Below are 20,782 nucleotides of genomic sequence, written 5' to 3'. Positions count from 1 at the left end.
TTTTTATCATGTAAATGTTTGGTCTCTAAATCTACCACTGTACCATGTGTTAGCTTACTTATTTAGCGTTAAGAGAACTGATTGTTAACTTTGAAAAGTGATGTAGTTTTATATCATAGAAACAGTATACTGTACTTGTAGCAGTTTTGGAAACATACAGTAAATTAAGTGTTGATTAACACTCTGAAAATCTCTGGAAAAAAAGACATTCAGTTACATTTTAGGAGGTTATAAGCCTAACTTACCAGAGACGTTCATACCTTCACCGACACGCCGCTGCGCTCGCTGCCTGGTTGCTATGTAGTAAGCGCCCCTAGTTACTGCTCTCTCCCATAATGCATCACTTCTAGGGGAGCACTGCAGTTGAGCTTCGGTAACTTGGCCAACAATAACATCATGTAACGTAGCCTCACAGGTGGAAACAGGCGTCATATGCGAGTATTTATCTTATCTTATCTCTCTGTAATCAAACAAACGGAGAGGAACGGCGTTAGCACCGGATGCTATTATAAAGGAACGGCGTCAAGGTATTAGCTACACGGCTAATACACAACATCGCTATTTTCTTAGCTGTGTTTGCTAACAAGCATAGAGCTAACAAGCCCTGGCTTTGACTGTGTCTTTGCAGTTTGATGAAATATAATTATTTACAGGAATTATCGTACGTACTTCATTCAGCTCGTTAAGATAGTAACAATGTCTGAATGGTGATTCATAGCCAAGCTCAATCTAACTCTGAGTTAAACCTGTTTCTAGGTGTATGGATGCATAAAAGCGTCAACAGATCCAGTAAATTATGGAGAGGGAATCGCACAATTCTGTGGTCTTCAATGCTTCAAAAAGGGAACTTTTTACCACAAACAATGGATACAAATCTATGCAGAAGAGGTTAAGGGCTCAATTGAAAATCCAAAGGTAAGGTGATGAAGTGGGAAAAGTAACCTTGATAGCTTTTCTTTTAGCATTTGCTGTGATTTTAGGAAAGTACACAATTTGCTAATCATTGTTTCTTTTAAACGATGCCCCATAGTATAAAAGAAGAGCTGTCTGTGGAGAAACTGAAGGGTGTCAAGTTATGGATAACTGCCGGCCCAAGGGAGAAGTTCACAGCATCAGAGGTGATGTATGAGGGCAAGATGCTGTATATTCTCCAGCTTAAAATGTTTATTTTATGTAGTTGCCTATTGATGTTATGTAATAAAAGGCTTAAAAATTTGCCAGATGCTGTTTAAGTTTTCACACAAGCATGTGTTGACTCTGCTGTCCCATCTTATCCCAGCTGGAGGTTCTCAAACACTACCTGGATGGAGGAGGAAACGTCCTGGTCATGCTTGGAGAAGGGGGAGAAGTTAAATACGACACCAACATCAACTTTCTTTTGGAGGAGTTTGGAATTATGGTTAACAATGGTGCATATTGAGCATTACATCATTTAACTGATAATCAATCATCTACTGTAGTTTTTAAGAAAAATTACAAATCAACTGTCTTTCTCTTCATCACTGCTGCAGATGCTGTTGTGAGGAACGTGTATTACAAATACTTCCATCCTAAGGAGGCACTTGTTTCCAATGGTGTGCTGAACAGGTTTGTGGTTGTGTCACGTAAAACTTTAAGGCAAAAATATTTTTGTATATTCCACTAAATCCATACATAACACATTAACTATATTACCTATTCAAATGTAGTTGTGCTTCTCCAACATGAATGTGTTGAAACACCAATGCACTAAGGGTAGAGGGTTGTCTGCCTTTTTGTCTAGAGAGATCAGTCGTGCTGCTGGCAAAGTGGTCACAGGAATGATTGAAGATGAAAACGTTGGAAACAATGCACAGTAAGTTTTTTGGCCTTATATAAATGTCTTTTACATTAAACACACAAATAATTTAACGATTGAGGAGATTGTTTTGAATGCAACCATTTTGGTCTGTTTCTGTAGGGCTCTCACATTTGTGTACCCATACGGTGCCACACTGAGTGTGATGAAGCCAGCTGTGGCTGTTCTTTCAACTGGATCAGTCTGCTTCCCACTCAACAGGCCGGTCCTGGCCTTCTATCAAGGAAAGGTCAGAAGGATTACATATTTCACATAATTGTTCTCAGTGTGTTATTTAATGTATTCATGTGAGATGATGTTGAAGGATCTTCTGTCTTATGCAGGAGGCTGGAAAACTGGCTGTACTGGGCTCTTGTCACATGTTCAGTGACCAGTACATAGACAAAGAAGAGAACAGTAAAATCATGGTGAGTCCAGTTTACAAGTAAATATTTCTTTACTGCAGGAGTGTCCTCTTGTACTGTGGAATTTGTTGAGCCTGTTTTTGTATAGAAATTAGTTGTACTTTTTCATTTCCAGGACGTTGTGCTCCAGTGGCTCATGACGGATAATATTCAGCTGAACCAGATTGACGCAGAGGACCCAGAGGTTAGGAAGTATACTTGATGGGAGAACGGCATCGCTAATATTGTCTTGTAAATTAGCTGATGTAAATTGTGCCCTTTTGTTCCTTAGATAACAGATTACACCATGTTGCCAGACACAGGATGCTTGTCAGAACAGCTCAGAGTGTGCTTACAGGAGGGTGACGAGAACCCCAGGGACTTCACCTCCCTCTTTGACATGTCCTTGTTCAATTTGTCAACTGACACTTTGCCGCAAGTCTTCAGGTGAAAATGCTAAAAATGTACTTCAGACTATTAACCCACCATTACAGCTTTGCCTTTTCTGCATGTCTAAATGGATTTTGTTGCCTGTAGTGCTTACAAACAGCTTAATGTCAAAGAGGAGCCACTGCAGCTCATCACACCACAGTTCGAGACCCCTCTGCCTCAGCTTCAACCTGCTGTAAGTTTCAATCCTGTTCCAGCTAATGTTTCCATATACAGGTAATACTCAGAAAATTAGAATATCGTGAAAAAGTTCATTCATTTAAGTAATTCAACTTAAAAGGTGAAATGAATATATTATTTAGACTCATAACAGGCATTGCAAGATATTTCAAGCTTTTATTTGTTAGAATTTTGATTATTATGGCTTACAGCTTATGAAAACCCCAATCAAAAAATTTGAATATCGTGAAAAAGTTCAATGTTGTAGCTCAAATTGTCACAGCCTCGTCAGCCAATTAATCCAAAACACCTGCAAAGGGTTCCTGAGCCTTTAAAAGCTCTCTGTCTGGTTCAGTACAGTTCGCAATCATGGGGAAGTGAATGAACTTTTTCACGATATTCTAATTTTCTGAGTATTACCTGTACTGTGTATAAAATCACGTCTAGAAAACAAAAGTCTTAAGTTCCCCTTCCTCTTCTTAGGTCTTTCCACCCGTCTTAAGTGATTTACCTCCACCGATGCTGGACCTGTTTGATCTAGATGAAACATTCTCCTCTGAGAAAGTGCGCTTGGCACAGCTCACCAATAAATGTAAGTTTAGTACCAATTTAGTCAAATTAAGTGGCAAGATGTGACATATCAGAAGTTAAACATATATTCTCATCTCACAGGTACAGACGATGATCTTGAATTCTATGTGCGAAAATGTGGTGAAATTCTGGGCGTGACTCCAAAATTGGATAAAGATCAGAGGGACGCCAAACACATCTTGGAACACATTTTCTTCCAGGTTGTAGAGTTCAAGAAACTCAATCAGGTGAGAGAACTGTTAGCATTTCTGACAAGTAACTTTATGCGATCAATGAGTTGTCTAAAACAAATTCATTGCAGGAACATGATATCGACACCGAGGCAGGATTCACACCATTGTGACTGGACTGAAGTAACTTCTTTGACATTCAACTTTGCCTTTTCAATATACTTTATCACCAAGCTGATGCGAGTATATCTAGTAAAAAAGGAGGTGAAGAGACTGTAACAGTAGTTGTGGACTCAATAGCAACATGATACTTGCATTAGAAAATTATATAAAGTCTTTTATACCAATTTTGTATTTTATTGTGGAAAAATGTATATAAAAAATACTTATACAAATAAAGTCACATTTATTTAAACACCAAAATCTTTAAAAATCTTGTTTTGGGCCTCTCACACATGGATCCTGTAAAAGAAAAAAACAGCGTGGATTTTCAGCATTGCCATGGGGTAAATGTTCAATATTAAAAAAAAAACCAAGCATCTTACCGTTTATGTAATCATCCTGCATTTTAAGAGCCACTTTGATTTGACCTTGATCCATGGTAAGTGCAGAGGCAGACACAGTAGGGTGATTTTCCTTCCAGACTTGTGGGTTTTCTCAATGTTCAGGTTGTGTAAGGGGAACAGTCTCAAAAGCATCATCAGGGAGAAACTTCAGCCAGTGAATGTTTCGTAGACTGGGGTTTTGGACTCCAAATTGACTCCAGAGCACTGGACTCAGTGCAGGGTTTGGGGCTGTTGCTCTCTGATTTAATCAGAGAGACGTCCCACGATATTTGAGGGGTGGTGAACTCACTGAACGACTGGTCAGAACACACAACCTTTTCTTGCTTGTGCTGTAACATGTAAGGTGTAGACGACTTTCCTGGTAAAGGAACCGTCAGGTGACAATTGTCAGCCTCTGGATTGTTCAAGCTGTTTGTTGAAATGGCCTGAGGAGAGGAAATGGGATCTGATGACAGGGAACACAAGGCCAGGGTGGACAGTTTGGCATCGGATACATCAGCTGCCGTCTCATTTGACACTCTTGATGTGGAGAATCGGTCCAGTGACAATGCAGACAGCAAACTCTGTTCCCCAAAAAACTTTTTGTCGAGCTCAGATGGAGACAAACACTCAAAGCTCTTCATATCTAGGATGTAAAACATTGGGCAACACTTAGAATTATGTCATGTGTTCAGATTTTAATTATTTTTTAGTATAAAACAAGTTTTCTTACCTTTTAAGACAATAGATCTCTCCATTGTTTCCCTGGGCCTGAGCGTCAGCCTGACTGCCAGGTGGGTTTTAAACTATTGAAGCTGCATGCTAATTGACCCAGGTGGAGGCAGAGCAAGTCATCAGTCTAAAGGGGGCGGAGCACCTCTCCAGCAAATCAGGTGCAGACACATTTCAGCTATGATTGTTGTTATTCATATATGGTGTCAGGGACAGGGTGTAATTTACATTACGTGTTTCAAAGCCTAAGTTTGTGTGACATTACAACAAAATATGTCAAATATTCAAAGCTTGTACAGCTATATTACTAGTTTCCATAAATACATGTTATACTGACTAACATTGTGTATCCATCGTGATAGTGCACACTAAAGAGATGTGCACTATCTAGTCTTGAGACATACAGTATTAGGCAGCTTAACAACGTTGCAAAAGGGATTTTGATAAAACTGTAATGGTGGAGAGTTTATCATTTATAATGTAATGAAATGGTATGTGTAACAATAAGACTGGCTTATCTGTGGGAACTAATTTTATATATTCATAAAAGGAGTCTACATAACAATATATATTATAAGATTTAGCATTTGATGGCAGACCCCAAATAGGTTTTTTTTTTTTTAATACGGTTATGTTCGTTCACGCCAGCTCTTATTTTGAAGGATGTAGGCGGAAGCTCGCTTGTCCGTGTGCGCACAACTACTGCGCAGTTACGTCACTATCCGGTTTCTACGCCAGAGAAGGGCGCGAGATAGAAATCCAGGAGCGCGGACAACCCGGGCGCCCCGCTCCAGCTGGTCGAAACAGGCTGTAATATTACCACTCAACACAGCAACAACGAGCCTCCATCGCTACCGCAGACCGGCTTAAAAAGACACCAAAACACGCGGAGTACTACAATATAACATCGTATGTTTATGCACATGACGTGCAAAGGCAGCAGGACATATCACCGTCGCAGCGTAAACAACAGAAACAGAGGGAAATGTCTTGGTGGCCGCGCGGGTAAGATGTTCATCTTTGTTTTCTGAATTTATTTTAGACAGCAGTACTTAGTTTCACTGACGGATTGAATGGTAGCATTTAATATATCTAAGTCCAAGTTATATTCGGTTATCGAGGTAAATAGATTGTAATTTGGCCTGAACTTATGAGTCATTTACGGACATACTTTACGGTATATGCCGCCCTTTTCCCGGACAGTCACTATATTAAACCCAAGAAATGTTGCTGTTAATCGCCTTAATCTGTACCTTTGACTTTGTGCTTGTGCCTTAACTGTGTCAAACAGTTTTCTGACCGTGTTATATGGACACGAAGTCCCTGCTAACCTAAAAATAAACCTGATAATCAAGTTGTCCTCGCCGCAGCACAAGGGCGGGCGGGCCAGGGGCTAGTTTCTACTTCCACTGTCAGCTTTTATTCAACACAGTGATTTGTTTCTTAGTGAGGATGGAGAGGAGGCAATGCTTCAGGACACCGATTCAGATGTGGCAGAGCCGAAGGATGGTGGAAAAGTGAAGGTGAAATGGACTCAAGAAGAGGTGATTATTGACCCCTTGTCCCTCAGCGATTTGCATGTTGTCTCGATGCGGCTTGAACCCGTCAAAGTAAATAGTGACAGTGTAGGAACAGGGGACTAAACACGGCCATCTGTTTGTGTTTACAGGATGACAAGCTCAAGGCTCTGGTTCAAAAAATGGGACCAAATGACTGGAAATGTGTTGCCAGCTACGTACCAGTGAGTTTGATTAACTTTTCTGGGGCGGTTGTTTATAGTAAACAGCAGCCCACACTGGGTTGAGATGTCAACAGAGGTCCTATTGAATGTTTTAAGGCGACTGACACTTCTTTTATTTTTTTTTGCTTAGAATCACAGTGAACACCAGTGTCAACACCGCTGGTTTAAGGTCTTGGATCCAGAATTGGTAAAGGGTCCTTGGACAAAAGAGGAGGATGAGAAGGTAGGTGACTACTAAGCCAGAAATGCAGTGTACATATCTAGTGTCATTTTATGAGAATGAGTTGTAATTCAGATGCGCATCCCTCATTTCTCAGGTTATAGAGCTTGTAAACCTCTACGGCAACAAGCAGTGGGCTATGGTGGCCAAGCATCTGAAAGGCAGACTGGGGAAGCAGTGCAGGGAACGCTGGCACAACCACCTCAATCCCAGTGTGAAGAAGTCATCGTGGACGGCAGATGAGGATCTCGTCATCTACAAAGCTCACTGCCTGCTTGGAAACCGCTGGGCTGAGATCGCCAAGCTGCTCCCTGGAAGGTAAACCACCACCCAGGAGCTAGAAAATGCTCAGTTCAGGAGAATATTTTGTCGACATATGTTGATGTGTGTAATAATGCTTTGCCCTCTTTACTGGGTTCATGTTACAGGACAGACAATGCTGTGAAGAATCACTGGAATTCAACTATCAAGCGCAAGTTGGAAATGGGCTTTTATGCTGGGGAGGTCTTTAGGCCAGATGAACTCGAGGAGCTGCTCGCCCATGTAAATAAAGATCTACAGGTGGGCTAGCTTCCCTTGATATCCCCGTGATTGTTGTAACATTTAATCAGAAAGAATCAAGTGTAGAATCAAGTGTATTGAAAATTCAGTTTTCTGATACACAGATGCCCAGTTGTTCTCAAGATGGTGCAGACAACGACCAAGAGCAGAAACCACATCTCTCAGTAAGTGACCTATTGTATTCATATGAAAAATGCCATACTTACGGTGGTTAAATGTTTTTATCTCTGTCAGCGGACATGTTATATATGCGTTTAATCATCAAACATCTCCATTACTCATTAGTAATCATGTTTATAGCATCAGTTTTGTTAAATGTCTTCTGTTTTCTTCCACTAGTTTCAGGAAGCTCCAGTATCCACCTCTGTTAAAGCCACCCCCAGCAAAGCAGGGCCATCAAAAGCTGCCCTTTCTCCAAAGGACAGTTTAAGCCCCAAGACTGAAGCAGACGCCTCAGGAGAAATGCAGTGTACCAACTGGGTGGTGGACAGCAACGGCTTCCTGTCCCCTAATGGGCCAGGACTGAAGGAAGTGTTGGACATGGTGGATGGGGTACGTTTCCTCAGTACAATACAGAGATGCCAGTATGTTGTCATTAAGAAGCTGGCATACTTACGCCCCATATGTGATTTTTAAACCGCACTGGGTGTGACATCCAACCCAACAGCATGGGCTTCTGTTCCATCAGTCTGTCTCAGTGACATCTTCTGCTGTAAAGGCGGAACAACAATGTCCTGTCTTTTGTAGTTTCACAACATCTTGTAAAATGGCATGGCAGAATATACGTTTCCCACCTTGAACAACAGATGCACTTGTCATAGCATAGCATGAAGTGCAATAACAGATATACCTCCTTTGGCTGTCTTTTCAGCTAATACTTGTGTTTATTAAAAACAGAAGATATAACTGAGTTTAAATAAATACTAATTTCAGTTTTTTATATTCATATATTTTTTTCTGTATTCATAAAACAGACATAAACCTTGCATTGATTCTAAAACGCCACATATATTTTGCCATCTACCCCTTTAGAGAACAGTGACTGTACATATGAAGTGAAGTATATTGTAAATTCATGATATCGATGTATAGAGTAAGATGTCTTGTTGTTTGCTATCAGGACCTGGATGGCTGGTGCAACCTCGCGGCCTTTGACCTGCCTGAGGAGAGTCCCAGTCCAGAGCGCCACCAGTTTCGCCTGGAGGGCAGTGCCTTGCAGGAGTTGAGTAAAAGCAGCAAGGGGGAACTCATCCCCATCTCTCCTGGTGGGGTCACACCGCCCTCCATACTGAACCGCAAAGGCCGCAGACGCATTGCCTTGTCGCCCGACACCAATAACTCCATGACTCCTAAGAGCACTCCCGTTAAAATTCTGCCCTTCTCTCCATCTCAAGTAAGATCAAACTATAATACTGTAGTAGAAAATAACTCTGATGTTGCTTGTACTGTTGCATGATGTGATCTTCTATCTGATATGTTGTTTCAGTTCCTCAACATGTGGACCAAGCAGGACACTCACGACCTGGAGAACCCCTCCCTCACGTCCACGCCTGTGTGCAGCCAGAAAGCTATTGTCACTACACCGCTACAGCGGGATAAGACCCCCCTCACTCAGAAGGAGAACTCAGCGTACGTGCTCTAAAATTAATGATTAGTGGTCACATTTTATATATATGATATATGTTTTGATTTTGAGTCTCACTGCTTATATTTCGTATTTTGTTTTCAATGTAGATTCGTCACACCCAACCACAAATCTGAGCTCTGCACGACACCGCGAACCCCAACGCCTTTCAAAAATGCCATGGAGAAGTACGGGCCTCTACAGCCTCTGGTGAGCATCTGTCTGTGATGTTTAGTGAGCTCACTTTAATCAACACTGCATTCAAACCGTTTTCTGCTGCATTATCCTAGCCTCAGACTCCAAACCTTGAAGACGACATAAACGAGGTCATCCTCAGAGACGGTGGAATTGACTTAGTCAGTCGCACGACTCCGCCTGAGCAACGGCGCAAAACATTGGTAACTATGGGTCAATTTTAATCTTTTACACCTTTGGTATCTCATGCCACAAGGACAGCCAAAGACATTTACTGATATATACAGTGGTATATATCAGTAAATGCCCCCCCCCCCCTTTGAAATTATCTGAGAGCTCAAGTCTCCTGGGTTTCCCATGTTTTTGCAGGGTGCTGCTTTGTTTCTCCTTTTCACTCTAAAATTGTAGAAAACAAAAATAATACACTGATATTGCTTAAAATATTGCAAAAGAGTGTTTTATGTTTTACTTTATGCCTTTTGGAGATCATTTAATCTTCCACTTGCTTAACTGTTCACATTATTATTAGGGGTTGGATCGTACACTGCTGAAAAAAAAGTGGAATTAAGAAAACATGGCAACATTTGTAATAATGTAAAGAACCAAAAAGCAGAATAACCAGCTGAGCAGTGATTCAGTAGAATGAAGCAGGGTGTAATGCAAAAGTTGTTATTTTAGCAAAACAGAAAAAGTTTGAAAGATTACATTTTGTGTGTGGTGCAGAAGAACTGGATGAAATCAGCTGTGTTTTGAACGCTGACAAATAAATCACAGTTTAACTTTGCCAAATTGATGACAGATTTTATGCTAATCACAAGTATTATAGTGGTAGATGTAATTGGTGGATGTCAACTACTTCTTAATCAGATTACATACAGTTTTTCCTTGGAAAAAAAGACTGACCAAAACCTTGAGTGAGACATAAAATTGAAATACAGAAGCTACTGGAGCAACAGCGGGTACATGTACAACTCAAATGTTTGTCTCTGACTGCCTGGGAACACAGTGGACATGCTGTTTGCCTAGTTCCACGCTGCTTCTTGTTGACAAATTCACACCTTGGAGTGACGCATTACAGTGACAAGTCGTCCATTGTTGGTCAGCAGGGATCTTCACAGGAGTGACTCTGTGTGAAAACTCTTGTTCATTCCTTTCCCACAACCAGCTGCTCCTGCCACTGCCTCTCAACAATGTTTTAGACTAATGCTTTCACTGAGAACCGTACTAGGAAAACAATACTAACACTAGACGAGACTTCCCGATGCAATTCTGGAAACACTACTTTTACATGGCGAATTTACTCCATGTTGATTGTGTCATTGTCTGCAGTTTTGTCAGCTTCAAATCCAAGCTGCCATTATCCTATTCTACCACATCCAAATGTGCCACTTGATTGGCTGATTGAATGACTTTGAACGTGAACACCTAAGTGATCTTAGTGAGTGTGGTTTTTAGTTTCCGCACCAAAACTGTAATAATGAAATGAAATGACCAGCTTGCTTTTATTTGTTACTGATGACATATTTTTCTTCTTTGTCATCATATTTGTATCTGAAGCTGATCCTGGTGCTTATCGTTTTGTTTTTATCTATTTCTCAGCATCGCGCTCCCATGAAGAAAGTGAGGAAATCGTTGGCCCTAGATGTCATGGACTGTCAGGCTACATCCAAACGCAAATCCATGAAGACTGAGGCTAAACACAGCATCAAGGTAAAAAAAAAAAAAAAAAATCAAAGTGTTTGAATGCGTTGTTAGCCTGTTTGTAGATTTGCTGTCATTGTAATTCCTGGCTTTTTGTCCTCTTTGCTGTTTTCATCACAGGAAGAACCTGTTGTAGTTCCTCTGAGCTCCTCATCCTTTTGCAGCAAGCGGCATGAAAATATTTTGGATCAGGGCTTCCTTTTGGGGCCCAGTGACAGCGCCATATTTCCCAGCTCAGCACCCCCAGCTCCAGTAAGCTCCTTTTTTTTTTTACCTTACAAGGATAGTTCTCATCAGCGGGAAAGTATTTTACACAGCCTTTTCTACATTGGTCTAATTTGACTGCAACATGTTTTTTTTTTTTCTCCTTTCAGATGTCAAAAGAATGGGAGACGGTTGTATGTGGACAAACGAAAGACCAGCTCATAATGACAGAGAAAGCTAGACGTTACCTTCGCGCACTAAAATCCCACGCACCCAATCGGGCTCTGATTCTGTCCTGAGGATTCGCTCATCTACTCACCAACATGTTACACATGCACAAAGCAAAGTTGCTGTTGCTGTCTTTGCCTTTCTGCTGTTGTACTGTCATTTAGGTTTAGCGTTTTTTTTGAACAAGTCACTAGCAAGCAAAACCTTTACAGTATATAGCTCTGTCAATATTTTGAGAGAGAATGGTGCTTTTAGATTTAGTCTCAGTCCAATGACTTTGTAATTTCATTGTATTGTTACTTAAACATGTTGGAAAAGAACAATGAATGTAAAATTGAAAAATCACGGCTATGTCCTATTGCTATCTGAAAAGACTTGGGTTTTACATTGCATAATGTGTCTGTAATTTAACAGTATTTTAAAGTTTTCAAGAGTACAAATACTCAGGTTGAACCTCCATATCTATATTTGTTAATATGACAAACTGTTGTAGGGCATCATACGCGGTATAGCCAATGGATGGACATATTGTAGTTTTGATTATGGGGTAAATTCAGACAGGGTGATCAGTAATGCATTTAGAGATGTGTGATATATGTTGAAAATGTTAAGTGAACATTGTCTTGTAAGATCTGTTTAGCGTATGTGTAGATTTATGTCATAGATCTCAATACATTATACGTCAGGACCTTATTAGTGGAAAATTTGACATCTGCTAAAAATGTAATAGTGATTGTAGCACACATCACAGTGATTCACAACTTAAGAAGATCCAACAAAGTGATAAATACAACTGGGGAAGTTGTTTTTTATGCAATAATCAGCTAGTCGAGATGTAATAGAGGTATGGATACTATACCCACCTTTGGTGATAATGGTATTATGTTATTTGGCACTGCTTGTAAATATTTGATGTTGTATGTTTTTACTTTAACATACAACATTTTGTTCAGAAGTTTAATAAAACAAATCCTATTTCCAGTATACAGTGTTGTGTTGTGTAAATCAGTCATTTGTGGTTAAGTAAAGTCAAATTAAGTTTTTATTCATATAGCACCAATTCACAACACAAGCTATCTCAAGACACTTTACCTTGTCTTCATAATAGTATCCACCCAACAATTCCCAGCAAAGAGGAAAAATGTCCCTTTAAGAGACAGAAACCTCAAGCAGAACCAGCCAAAGGGTGGGCAGTCATCTACCTCAACCACTTGGGCTTTGAACAGGTTCAAATTGTCTAATTAAATGGTGTGTGCTCATTCAACACAGATAATTTAGGAATATCAAGATTGACCAAACTCATGCTGCTGTTTTAATATTAGGACAGAAGGCGATAGATATACCTACAAATATATATGTATATTATTATTATTCTTTCATTATCATATACCGATTTATGTCAACGTGTAAGTAAAGAGAAAAAACCCGCCTTGTGCTTTTATTTTGAAATGTCGCCTCTAGCACCGGATACTTTACCTCTGCTGACAGCTCACTCCCAGACACCGGAAGTAATCGTCGGTTTTGGTGACGCTGCATTAGACTGCAAGACATGGACCGGTCTAGTGAGTGAATTGAATCATTCAAATTGAATATAATGTTAAATACGCTTGTTTTACATGTCGATGTACATTGTGTATGCAGTTATTGAACTACCGGTGTTATTAATTACGGTAGTTGGGGGGGAAAAGCCGCGCGGTGCATGTAGTGTGCTGCTTCCTACTGATGTTAGCTTGCTCGCTTCTTAGCTAAACCTGCAATGACCAAGAGAGCGTTATCTCAATGAATGAATGAATACATGTCCTTTCAGGAGATAGTGTGTTGCAGAAATGTATTATGTTTAATCTACTCGCTGTAGTTGTTGTAAATAATACACGATGGGACCAGGCCGTTAACCTTTATTTTATTTGCCCGCTCCGTGTCCGCTCCGCAGGGCTGCTCGGCTGCTTCCTCCTCCTCAGCCTGACTCTTGCTGGAGCTCAGGCGCTCACACCGTCCCACCACCTCTCCTTGCCCGATGTGTCCCGGCTGCAGAACCTCCTGAGCCAGCCGTTCACCGACCTGGAGTCCGCCTACTACTCTGTTGTGGGTCTGACCAAGCTTGGAGCTGCTGTGCCGGATCACAAAGTAAGAATTAAAAGAGAAATTATTAAATCACCCCATTACTTTCATTGAGCTTGATGTAGCCTACAATACCGGACTAATCTGTACATAAATGTCTAAATGTTTTGTTTAAATGTGTTTCTGTTTGCAGCAAGTATGTCAGTTCCTCAAGTCCCAGCTCGATCCCACTAGTGTTGACTCTGTCTTCTTTGCCGCTGAGACCAGCCAGGCCATTTCAGGATGTGAGGTATGCAAATGTCCCTCTACTATTTAACCATGCAACACATTGCTGTAATAGACATGTGTGTGGTGCAATAGGACAATATAGAATAATACATTTACAAAGGTCAGCCAATCTGTCTGTTTTTGGTTCCTCTATGGTTAGAGTGCTGTAAATATTCCCTCATCTGATTATAATGATGAAAAATAGAATAATTGTCAGAGATAAATAGTTTGACATGTACATTGGCATTAAAAAGTGATCTTATAATTGAATAATATAACATGAGGTTTTATGTCCACTCCATAGATCCCTGTGTCCAATGAAACCCGGGACATCCTTCTGGCAGCGGTTAGCGAAGACTCCACCATGACTCAGATCCATCGAGCCGTGAGCGCGCTCAGCTCTTTGGGACTTCCTCTGGCGTCCCAGGAAGTTGTAGGTGCCCTGACGGCTCGGATCAACAAGGAGGACAATGTTATGGCGTAAGTGACGTGTTGGTTTTGATGTAGCGTCTGTGAGCACATTGTCTGAACAATTTAATTTACAAGAACCATATCTTCTCTTTGGACAGGATCAACTTGGCTCTGCAGACAGCAGCTCACCTCTCCCAGCAGGCAGAGCTCGGAGGAATACTGGAGGAAATTGAGGTGAGCTTTCAACTTCCAACAGGTGGTGCTGTGTCACCGTTCTCTGAGTCTGACTACGACTCACTGAGCTTTAATTCTGCACAACGTGGTTGTTTCAGCAGAATTACATTTTTAATTTACATACATATTAATATTTATTTTGCTTTTTCAGGATCTGACAGCTCGTTTGGATGACCTCGGTGGCATCTACCTCCAGTTTGAAGAGGGACTTGAGGCAACTGCCATGTTTGTGACTGCTGCTTATTCCCTGTCAGATCATATGGACATGGAGCCTCCTCTCAAGGAGGTATGATATTTGCCCCCCTGGTGTTGTTTCAGGTTTTATCATTTCTCTTCATGCATTTATTTAAGTCTCTGAAACCACTGGATTATTATGTTCTCCCCACAGGACCAGGTCATCCAGCTGGTCAATTCCATCTTCAGCAAGAAGTCCTGGGACTCTTTGGCCGAGGCCTTCAGTGTGGCATGTGCCGCCGCCGCTCTTTCTAACAACCGCTTCCATGTGCCGGTCATTGTGAGTGCACAGGGCCCAGCCACAGTGTCCCACAGCCAGCCAAGCCTGCAGGTATAGATCTCAATTTGATCTCAACTGAGCCACAAGTCCTCTGTCTGGGTTTTTAATCACGATGTAGTGACACTGTCTTATCTGTTTGGTTCACAGCTCCTCGTTACTGATGTCATGTCTCAACCTCTGGCCACAGCCAACGTGCTGGTGGAGTCTGCGCAGGCTGTGGCCTCCAAGAGCGTCATCCTCAGCCAAGCACCCTTCACACTTAATGAGTATGTGCTGTTGGAGAGAAAAGTTTTAGCTTTACATTATCTGCCCAGATTTCACGCTATTTCAAAAATTATGCAACTAGCTGGAAGATACATGCATTTCTTTACCGTACGCACCTGCGTTGATTTGTATATGAATTCATTTTTGTATTGAATAATTATGAGAACAATATATGATGTATTGTTCTTTTTTTTCCTTCTCTTTTTCAGTGGTGTCTTTGAGCTGAACTTCATGTCCAACCAGCCTGCCAGTGGATATTACCAGTTTACCATTGCTGTGGCTGGAGACAGCCGGCTCGTTGCCAACCACGTTGAGGTGACTTTTGTTATATTTATGATTTTTCACTTGAATAAGCAAAAGTAGCGTTCAGGTTACATGGTCAAGTACTTACGTTAAAGGGCCATTCCATGTATTTTTGTATTCTCAATATAGCTGGTACAGTTGTGTAATGTAATAACTAGGCTATGGAAGAACTTTATAAAGCACTGAATAATAATACATTTCAAGTCCCCTATGGCTGGAAGTCTCACCCAAGAGCAAATAAACTGTAGTACAGGTAAATCATACCTAAGATGATGTGAGATTTCTAATTAAGTTAAGTTACTCAAATCTGCTATAGTTTTTATATAGATGTAATTCAAGAGAATTTGTCTTTAGGATACCCAGTTTTAACCTTTCATTACACAGAGTTTACTGAGGCTACTCAATAGTTAAGTAGCATTTAAATGTGATTATACAAATACGATATTGGTAGAAGGAGAAGACAGAACTTTGTTGTCCTTAAGATTTACATAAAATAGAGTAGAATAGAAAATACTTTATTAATCCCTAGGAGGGAAATTCAGAATAAAAATGGAAATGGAAACAAACATAAGACATCAAGGATATACATCTATTAAGTATTATGTTGAATACTTTATAGATATAAAGAGATTTCTATATATGACAAGCAAAGTGATACAAAATGTTTAAATGCTCACATACACTGACTTGTGTTCTGACTCTGTCCACCTGTAGCTTAAAGTGAAGGTGTCCACTGAGGTGGCTGTTACTAACATGGACCTGTCTGTGGTGGACAAGGACCAGAGCATCGGCACAAAGACAACAAGGTGAGCATTTAAGTTTGACAGGTGAATTCCCTCCCTCTGAACCTCAGTGACATGACAGTGGGATAGTAAATGTTATTATTATTATTTCTTTAATGACACAGAGTGGACTACCCCTCCAAGGCCAAGAGCTCCTTCACCGCAGACAGCCACCAGAACTTCGCTATGGCCTTCCAGCTGGTTGACGTTAACACCGGAGTGGAGCTTACTCCTCACCAGGTATGTAATCAGAGTGATGTGTGTGTAAAGTCTACGCATTGTTGCTGACTTCATCTGCTTTCAGAAACACTTATGTGACCATCCACAGTCATATTATGCGATTAGCCGAAGTCTCATGAAAACAACCAGCCACTGTTAGGGGTCAGACAAATGGAGCTCTCAGCACTGTCTAAAGATTAAAGACCTTTTCATGCTCTCTTGTCTTGTCACAGACTTTCGTCCGGCTGCACAATCAGAAAACCGGCCAGGAAGTTGTGTTTGTGGCCGAACCCGACAACAAGAATCTGTACAAGTTCGAGTTGGACACAGCCGAGCGGAAATCAGAGTTTGACTCCATCTCTGGCACCTATTCCCTCCACCTAATTGTCGGGGACGCTACCCTGGAGAATCCCATCTTATGGAATGTGGTGAGTATCTGTTGGGACCTGATGGTGGTGATGATGAGGATCATTTACTGGGAAGATTAACGGTCAATATTAAACTCCAAAATCTAAAACGTTGTGATGCTTTTGAAAGGCTGACGTTGTTCTGAAGTTTGTGGATGAAGAGGCCCCAGCCACCATTACGCCCAAGACCCTATATGTACCCAAACCACAGATCCAGGTAAGATTTTTTTTAGTTTATTTTAGTTTAGTTTTGGGTTTTGATTTTATTGCATGATGACTGAATATAAACTGGTAGTTAATGGTGAAAAATCTCTTCTCTGCAGCACTTATTCAGGGAACCAGAGAAGAAGCCTCCAACTGTGGTGTCCAACACCTTCACCGCGCTCATCCTGTCTCCCTTCCTGCTCCTGCTCATCCTGGTAATATTACAAACTTTCTTCAGATTGCTTACTGTTTTCCCCCATTTTTATTTTTTTGCTGCCAGTTGAACTTGCAGAGCAACATGTATGGACATAATTTAGAATCAATCATTTTATCCTGGTTAAGGGCACACCTAAAAGCCAACCTACATTCATTATTAATCAACAGTAGAGCATTCAGCTTTGTTATTGTTGTTGTATACACATTGTGGTCTAGTTTTTATTCTCCAGAAAAGCTCTTCAGCAGGAAGGCTTCATACGTGGTGAATGAGGCTCCAGTAGTGCCTGAATATTATGCTTGTTTTAATTTGAAATCACAAAAGCTATGAGGCATTTTTTCCCTGGCATTTGCAGTTCTGAGTAATAGTTATTGTTACAGTGGTTCAGTGCATTGTGTGCCAGGCTGTAAACAATTTTTCAGCCCTTTTGTTTGCAGCTCTTGAAGGGGATGAAAATCACATTGTCTTTTATTCCCCCTCTCCTCTTTAGTGGTTTAAGCTCGGAGCAAACATCTCCAACTTCAGCTTCTCTCCCAGCACCATTCTGTTCCATGTGGGACACGCAGGTTAGTCCCCGTCTTTAAAATGAAATATTTATCACAGGTACAGTTTGTTCTGCAACCTCTCCGTCTGCTGTTGTTCCCGATGAGAAGTGAATTGCTGTTCTGACTGACATTATACAGAGAAATGAAGTTCCACACATAAACTCATGCATGTAAAATACTGGTGTACTTGTCAATTTTCATCTCCTTGCACGACTCTCTCGTGTTTTTAGGCGTTGGTTCATTGGCGTAAATGTCTTTTTTTAACCAGATGCCATTGAAGTAGCATTAGGATGATACAGTAAAAAGGGCACAAAACTTGACCTGTGAAGACAGACTTTGAAAATAGGATGAAAATACAAGATTTCTATGTTTTCTATGTTATTTCATGAATGTCACAGTCTGATTGATCTTCACAGAGCTGTCTTCACTGGCCACATAACCCACATGATTCATGTTCATCATGGTTTATGAACTAAGCTGGTCTAAACTACAACTATCTACACTATCAATACATCAACTTTCCCATCTCCAGAATTTTTAAATTTCAGTTCCCTCCATTGTTGTTTTGTCTTGTTTCATTTTGTACTTTATGTCACAAATTCTACACAAATAGTCTGTGAACTGTGAAAAATTTTCTCTGATAATTGTTATTTCTAAGTGCTGTGTACCTGCGAATGAGTTGCCGTCTTGGCTGTGCCAGACAGCGGAACTAAAGTTTTAACCTTGACTTATACGATCTTGTTTTATCCTTTTTATGTTTTTTTAAGTCTAAAAACAGTCAAAAAGTGAAAGTAAAATGTAAATGTCACCTTTTGTTTTATTCATTTGTACAAGGGAAAACGGATTTTAATCTTTCCGTTGGAGAGAGTTGGTGCATCCACTTGGCGAACCACTGTGTTCTATTAAATGGTTAAAACTACGGTTTATTTAAGATGGTGCAGCTGGGATGTCTGGATGCTAATGTTCAAGTCGACACTGTTGTTTCATTTCAGCCATGCTGGGCCTGATGTACGTCTACTGGACCCACCTGAACATGTTCCAGACCCTGAAGTACCTGGCGATTATTGGTGGTGTAACTTTCCTCGCCGGGAACCGCATGCTGGCGCAGAAAGCAGTGAAGAGGTACGTCTCCCGATGGTGCCTGGCACAAATGGTTCCTAGAGGGTCCTTAATCTTAGAGAGGAAGCCTAGCCTCTTTTAGACAACGAGGACCGGGGTCTTTTTGAGGCCCTTCGGTGCCTCTTAGCTCCAAACCGGAGGGAAGTGCCTGTTCTGTATCTCTAGCCTCTCTGCTGGTCCCCAGAGGCTGATTTTAAATGGCGGGCTCTCTCCCCAGAGGAGATCTTGTGCCTACTTGGGCCGAGAGAGAAGCGTGGCGGCAAAAATCTGCGTGAGTGATGATCTGAGTGGGCCATTTCTTCACACCAGTGACATGTAGAGCCCTCCAAGGGCGAGAATGAGCAATTTGTAGCTTGTTTCACTGACTCAAGACGTCACTCTGTAATTGTTCACTTTTACTTCTTGCTCTTACCACGGCCCATTTAACCCCTTTTAAACCAGTAAGATATTGCAATTACTGATTTTTCACAAATGTCATTTTTTTTCCAGTCAGGACTTCTTCTTCTTCTTCTTTCTTCTCTCCTGCTGGTCTCTGTCTCGTTTTAACCCCCCTGTCCACACCTCGCTGTCTCTTTACTCCTCTTTCAGGATTGCTGCTGAGCAAAGTAGTAGGTTGGCAAAGTATAGGAGCCTACGATAAAGCCCCCCCTTTTGTAACAAATGACTCGGCCGTGCATCCAGGCTGAAGTAAGGGCATCCATGGTGCATCTCCATACTGGCTGGCAGTGTGCATGGCTAGTGTGGTGCTCACTCATTTGAACTCCAGAGTGTACTTTTACTTACCCCACCCACCTACCCCGCCCCTCCCCTCCCCTTTGTTTGCCTTTTTATCATCCATGATCATAACGACCATAAGCCATAACCAGCACCTTGATCGCCCTTCCACTGTGGTTTTGACACTCGTGGTTGTGGTTGTGCCATCACGTTTGAGTGACATGTTGTTTTGTGTTCATTAAATCAAAGAATGTGTTGTTTGAAACTTGGACATTTGTCTGTTGCCAAATTGCAGTGTGTTTTGGTTTTGTTTTTTGGTAGAAAATTGCACATCAGAATGCATGAATTAACCCTTTACATGACTTGTCAGTGATCAGATGTTTAGTAAAGCCTGGAAAGTTTATAATGTTGACGACTAATATCTGCTCTCCCTCTCTCCCACAGAATCGAAAAAAAATAAGGGCAAGAAAAAACTAAAAGAAGACACTGACGAAGATCTTTTTTTTTTTATTCTTATTTCCAACGAGTCATTCAACAAAATTGGACTTTAAACACAGCGTTGCAGTTCAATTAACGGTTTAAACATGCAGTTTGTCTGTGTTGCCAAATGGAAGAAATTGAGACATGACAGCGTGCATGAGGATAAACAGATTCTCTGATTCACCGAGAGCTGTGAAGCTACTGATTGTTGCACTTCATCTTCCTGTGAGATTTGTTTTCTTACTGTCCAACATGCCAGTGTTTTCTAAGTGAGCTGGAATTTTTATTTGTTGGTTTTCTTGATGGAGTTTGGGTCATTTGTGCGTCTTTTCTTTTCTTTCTTTTTTTTTGTACATTCCTCTTTGTTGTCGCTCTGTGCCCATTTCACCTCCTGACTGTACTTCTGAGTCAACATGTCTCATGGTAAAACACCACTGGCAGGAGCACTGACACTTCATCACTAAATGTGCCAGCGTGTTTGCCTGTTTGCGTCAGATGTGTTGGAGAAGCGGTCGTCTCCCATTTGATACAGAGTATGCGTACCCCAGAAAAAAATGTTAATAATTAAATACGGGCAATTTGCGGATGTGATGTTTTTGTAATGAAGAAGAAAGAGGAAATAAAGAAATTGAGGTGAATCCAGCTTTGTGTCTTTGTGTAGAAACAGAAAATCGAAACCTATAGAACATACTTCTTAAATAAATTG

At 41.0% G+C, this 20,782-nt stretch overlaps 3 protein-coding genes across 6 annotated transcripts; all 3 read left to right on the top strand.

The window, feature by feature from the left end:
* Positions 1 to 352: 352 nt before the first annotated feature.
* ift52 (intraflagellar transport 52 homolog (Chlamydomonas)) lies at positions 353 to 4,112 on the top strand. Of its 2 annotated transcripts, none has more exons than XM_085776478.1 (14): positions 353 to 373; positions 757 to 915; positions 1,031 to 1,118; positions 1,280 to 1,409; positions 1,512 to 1,587; positions 1,763 to 1,834; positions 1,940 to 2,066; positions 2,161 to 2,244; positions 2,357 to 2,425; positions 2,513 to 2,667; positions 2,758 to 2,845; positions 3,313 to 3,421; positions 3,502 to 3,647; positions 3,722 to 4,112. In XM_085776478.1, the coding sequence occupies exons 2-14, from the start codon at positions 797 to 799 to the stop codon at positions 3,761 to 3,763; spliced, it is 1,305 nt and encodes a 434-aa protein (XP_085632604.1). In that variant the 5' UTR covers positions 353 to 373; positions 757 to 796; the 3' UTR covers positions 3,764 to 4,112. The 2 variants fall into 2 exon arrangements, with proteins under 2 accessions (XP_085632604.1, XP_085632603.1); XM_085776477.1 differs by lacking the exon at positions 353 to 373 and adding an exon at positions 387 to 527.
* A 1,479-nt stretch (positions 4,113 to 5,591) lies between these two features.
* mybl2b (MYB proto-oncogene like 2b) lies at positions 5,592 to 12,325 on the top strand. Of its 2 annotated transcripts, none has more exons than XM_085776475.1 (15): positions 5,592 to 5,872; positions 6,315 to 6,411; positions 6,537 to 6,608; positions 6,739 to 6,831; positions 6,926 to 7,146; positions 7,257 to 7,389; positions 7,494 to 7,553; positions 7,729 to 7,941; positions 8,510 to 8,782; positions 8,876 to 9,018; positions 9,124 to 9,223; positions 9,304 to 9,411; positions 10,808 to 10,918; positions 11,030 to 11,161; positions 11,284 to 12,325. In XM_085776475.1, the coding sequence occupies exons 1-15, from the start codon at positions 5,853 to 5,855 to the stop codon at positions 11,410 to 11,412; spliced, it is 1,905 nt and encodes a 634-aa protein (XP_085632601.1). In that variant the 5' UTR covers positions 5,592 to 5,852; the 3' UTR covers positions 11,413 to 12,325. The 2 variants fall into 2 exon arrangements, with proteins under 2 accessions (XP_085632601.1, XP_085632602.1); XM_085776476.1 differs by having other exon boundaries at positions 5,618 to 5,872; positions 7,494 to 7,557; positions 7,739 to 7,941.
* A 533-nt stretch (positions 12,326 to 12,858) lies between these two features.
* Positions 12,859 to 20,714, top strand: rpn2 (ribophorin II). Of its 2 annotated transcripts, XM_085776481.1 has the most exons (18): positions 12,859 to 12,903; positions 13,272 to 13,465; positions 13,593 to 13,688; positions 13,971 to 14,146; positions 14,236 to 14,311; positions 14,463 to 14,597; positions 14,700 to 14,876; positions 14,973 to 15,091; positions 15,299 to 15,404; positions 16,107 to 16,198; positions 16,300 to 16,414; positions 16,627 to 16,821; positions 16,931 to 17,017; positions 17,124 to 17,219; positions 17,709 to 17,784; positions 18,756 to 18,885; positions 19,471 to 19,569; positions 20,041 to 20,714. In XM_085776481.1, the coding sequence occupies exons 1-17, from the start codon at positions 12,891 to 12,893 to the stop codon at positions 19,520 to 19,522; spliced, it is 1,935 nt and encodes a 644-aa protein (XP_085632607.1). In that variant the 5' UTR covers positions 12,859 to 12,890; the 3' UTR covers positions 19,523 to 19,569; positions 20,041 to 20,714. The 2 variants fall into 2 exon arrangements, with proteins under 2 accessions (XP_085632607.1, XP_085632608.1); XM_085776482.1 differs by lacking the exon at positions 19,471 to 19,569.
* Positions 20,715 to 20,782: the final 68 nt, after the last annotated feature.

Source organism: Trachurus japonicus, chromosome 5 (genome assembly GCF_045865225.1).
Source record: "Trachurus japonicus isolate A0001 chromosome 5, Traja_1.0".
In the NCBI taxonomy this organism is placed as follows: Eukaryota; Metazoa; Chordata; class Actinopteri; order Carangiformes; family Carangidae; genus Trachurus; species Trachurus japonicus.
The sequence above is the reverse complement of the archived record's forward strand: the minus strand, read 5'-3'. Positions and strand labels throughout refer to the sequence as shown.

What these genes read in the sequence shown, in the direction of transcription:
- rpn2 (XM_085776481.1), top strand. An exon ending in ATCGGCACAAAGACAACAAG is followed by an intron (nt 16,199 to 16,299) that starts GTGAGCATTTAA and finishes TTAATGACACAG; the next exon opens with AGTGGACTACCCCTCCAAGG. An exon ending in TACCCAAACCACAGATCCAG is followed by an intron (nt 17,018 to 17,123) that starts GTAAGATTTTTT and finishes TCTTCTCTGCAG; the next exon opens with CACTTATTCAGGGAACCAGA.
- mybl2b (XM_085776475.1), top strand. Translation starts at nt 5,853, where the DNA reads ATGTCTTGGTGGCCGCGCGG. An exon ending in GCCAAGCTGCTCCCTGGAAG is followed by an intron (nt 7,147 to 7,256) that starts GTAAACCACCAC and finishes TTCATGTTACAG; the next exon opens with GACAGACAATGCTGTGAAGA. An exon ending in ACGGGCCTCTACAGCCTCTG is followed by an intron (nt 9,224 to 9,303) that starts GTGAGCATCTGT and finishes GCATTATCCTAG; the next exon opens with CCTCAGACTCCAAACCTTGA.
- ift52 (XM_085776478.1), top strand. Translation starts at nt 797, where the DNA reads ATGGAGAGGGAATCGCACAATTCTGTGGTCTTCAATGCTTCAAAAAGG. An exon ending in AACGTTGGAAACAATGCACA is followed by an intron (nt 1,835 to 1,939) that starts GTAAGTTTTTTG and finishes CTGTTTCTGTAG; the next exon opens with GGCTCTCACATTTGTGTACC. An exon ending in AAGAGAACAGTAAAATCATG is followed by an intron (nt 2,245 to 2,356) that starts GTGAGTCCAGTT and finishes TTTCATTTCCAG; the next exon opens with GACGTTGTGCTCCAGTGGCT.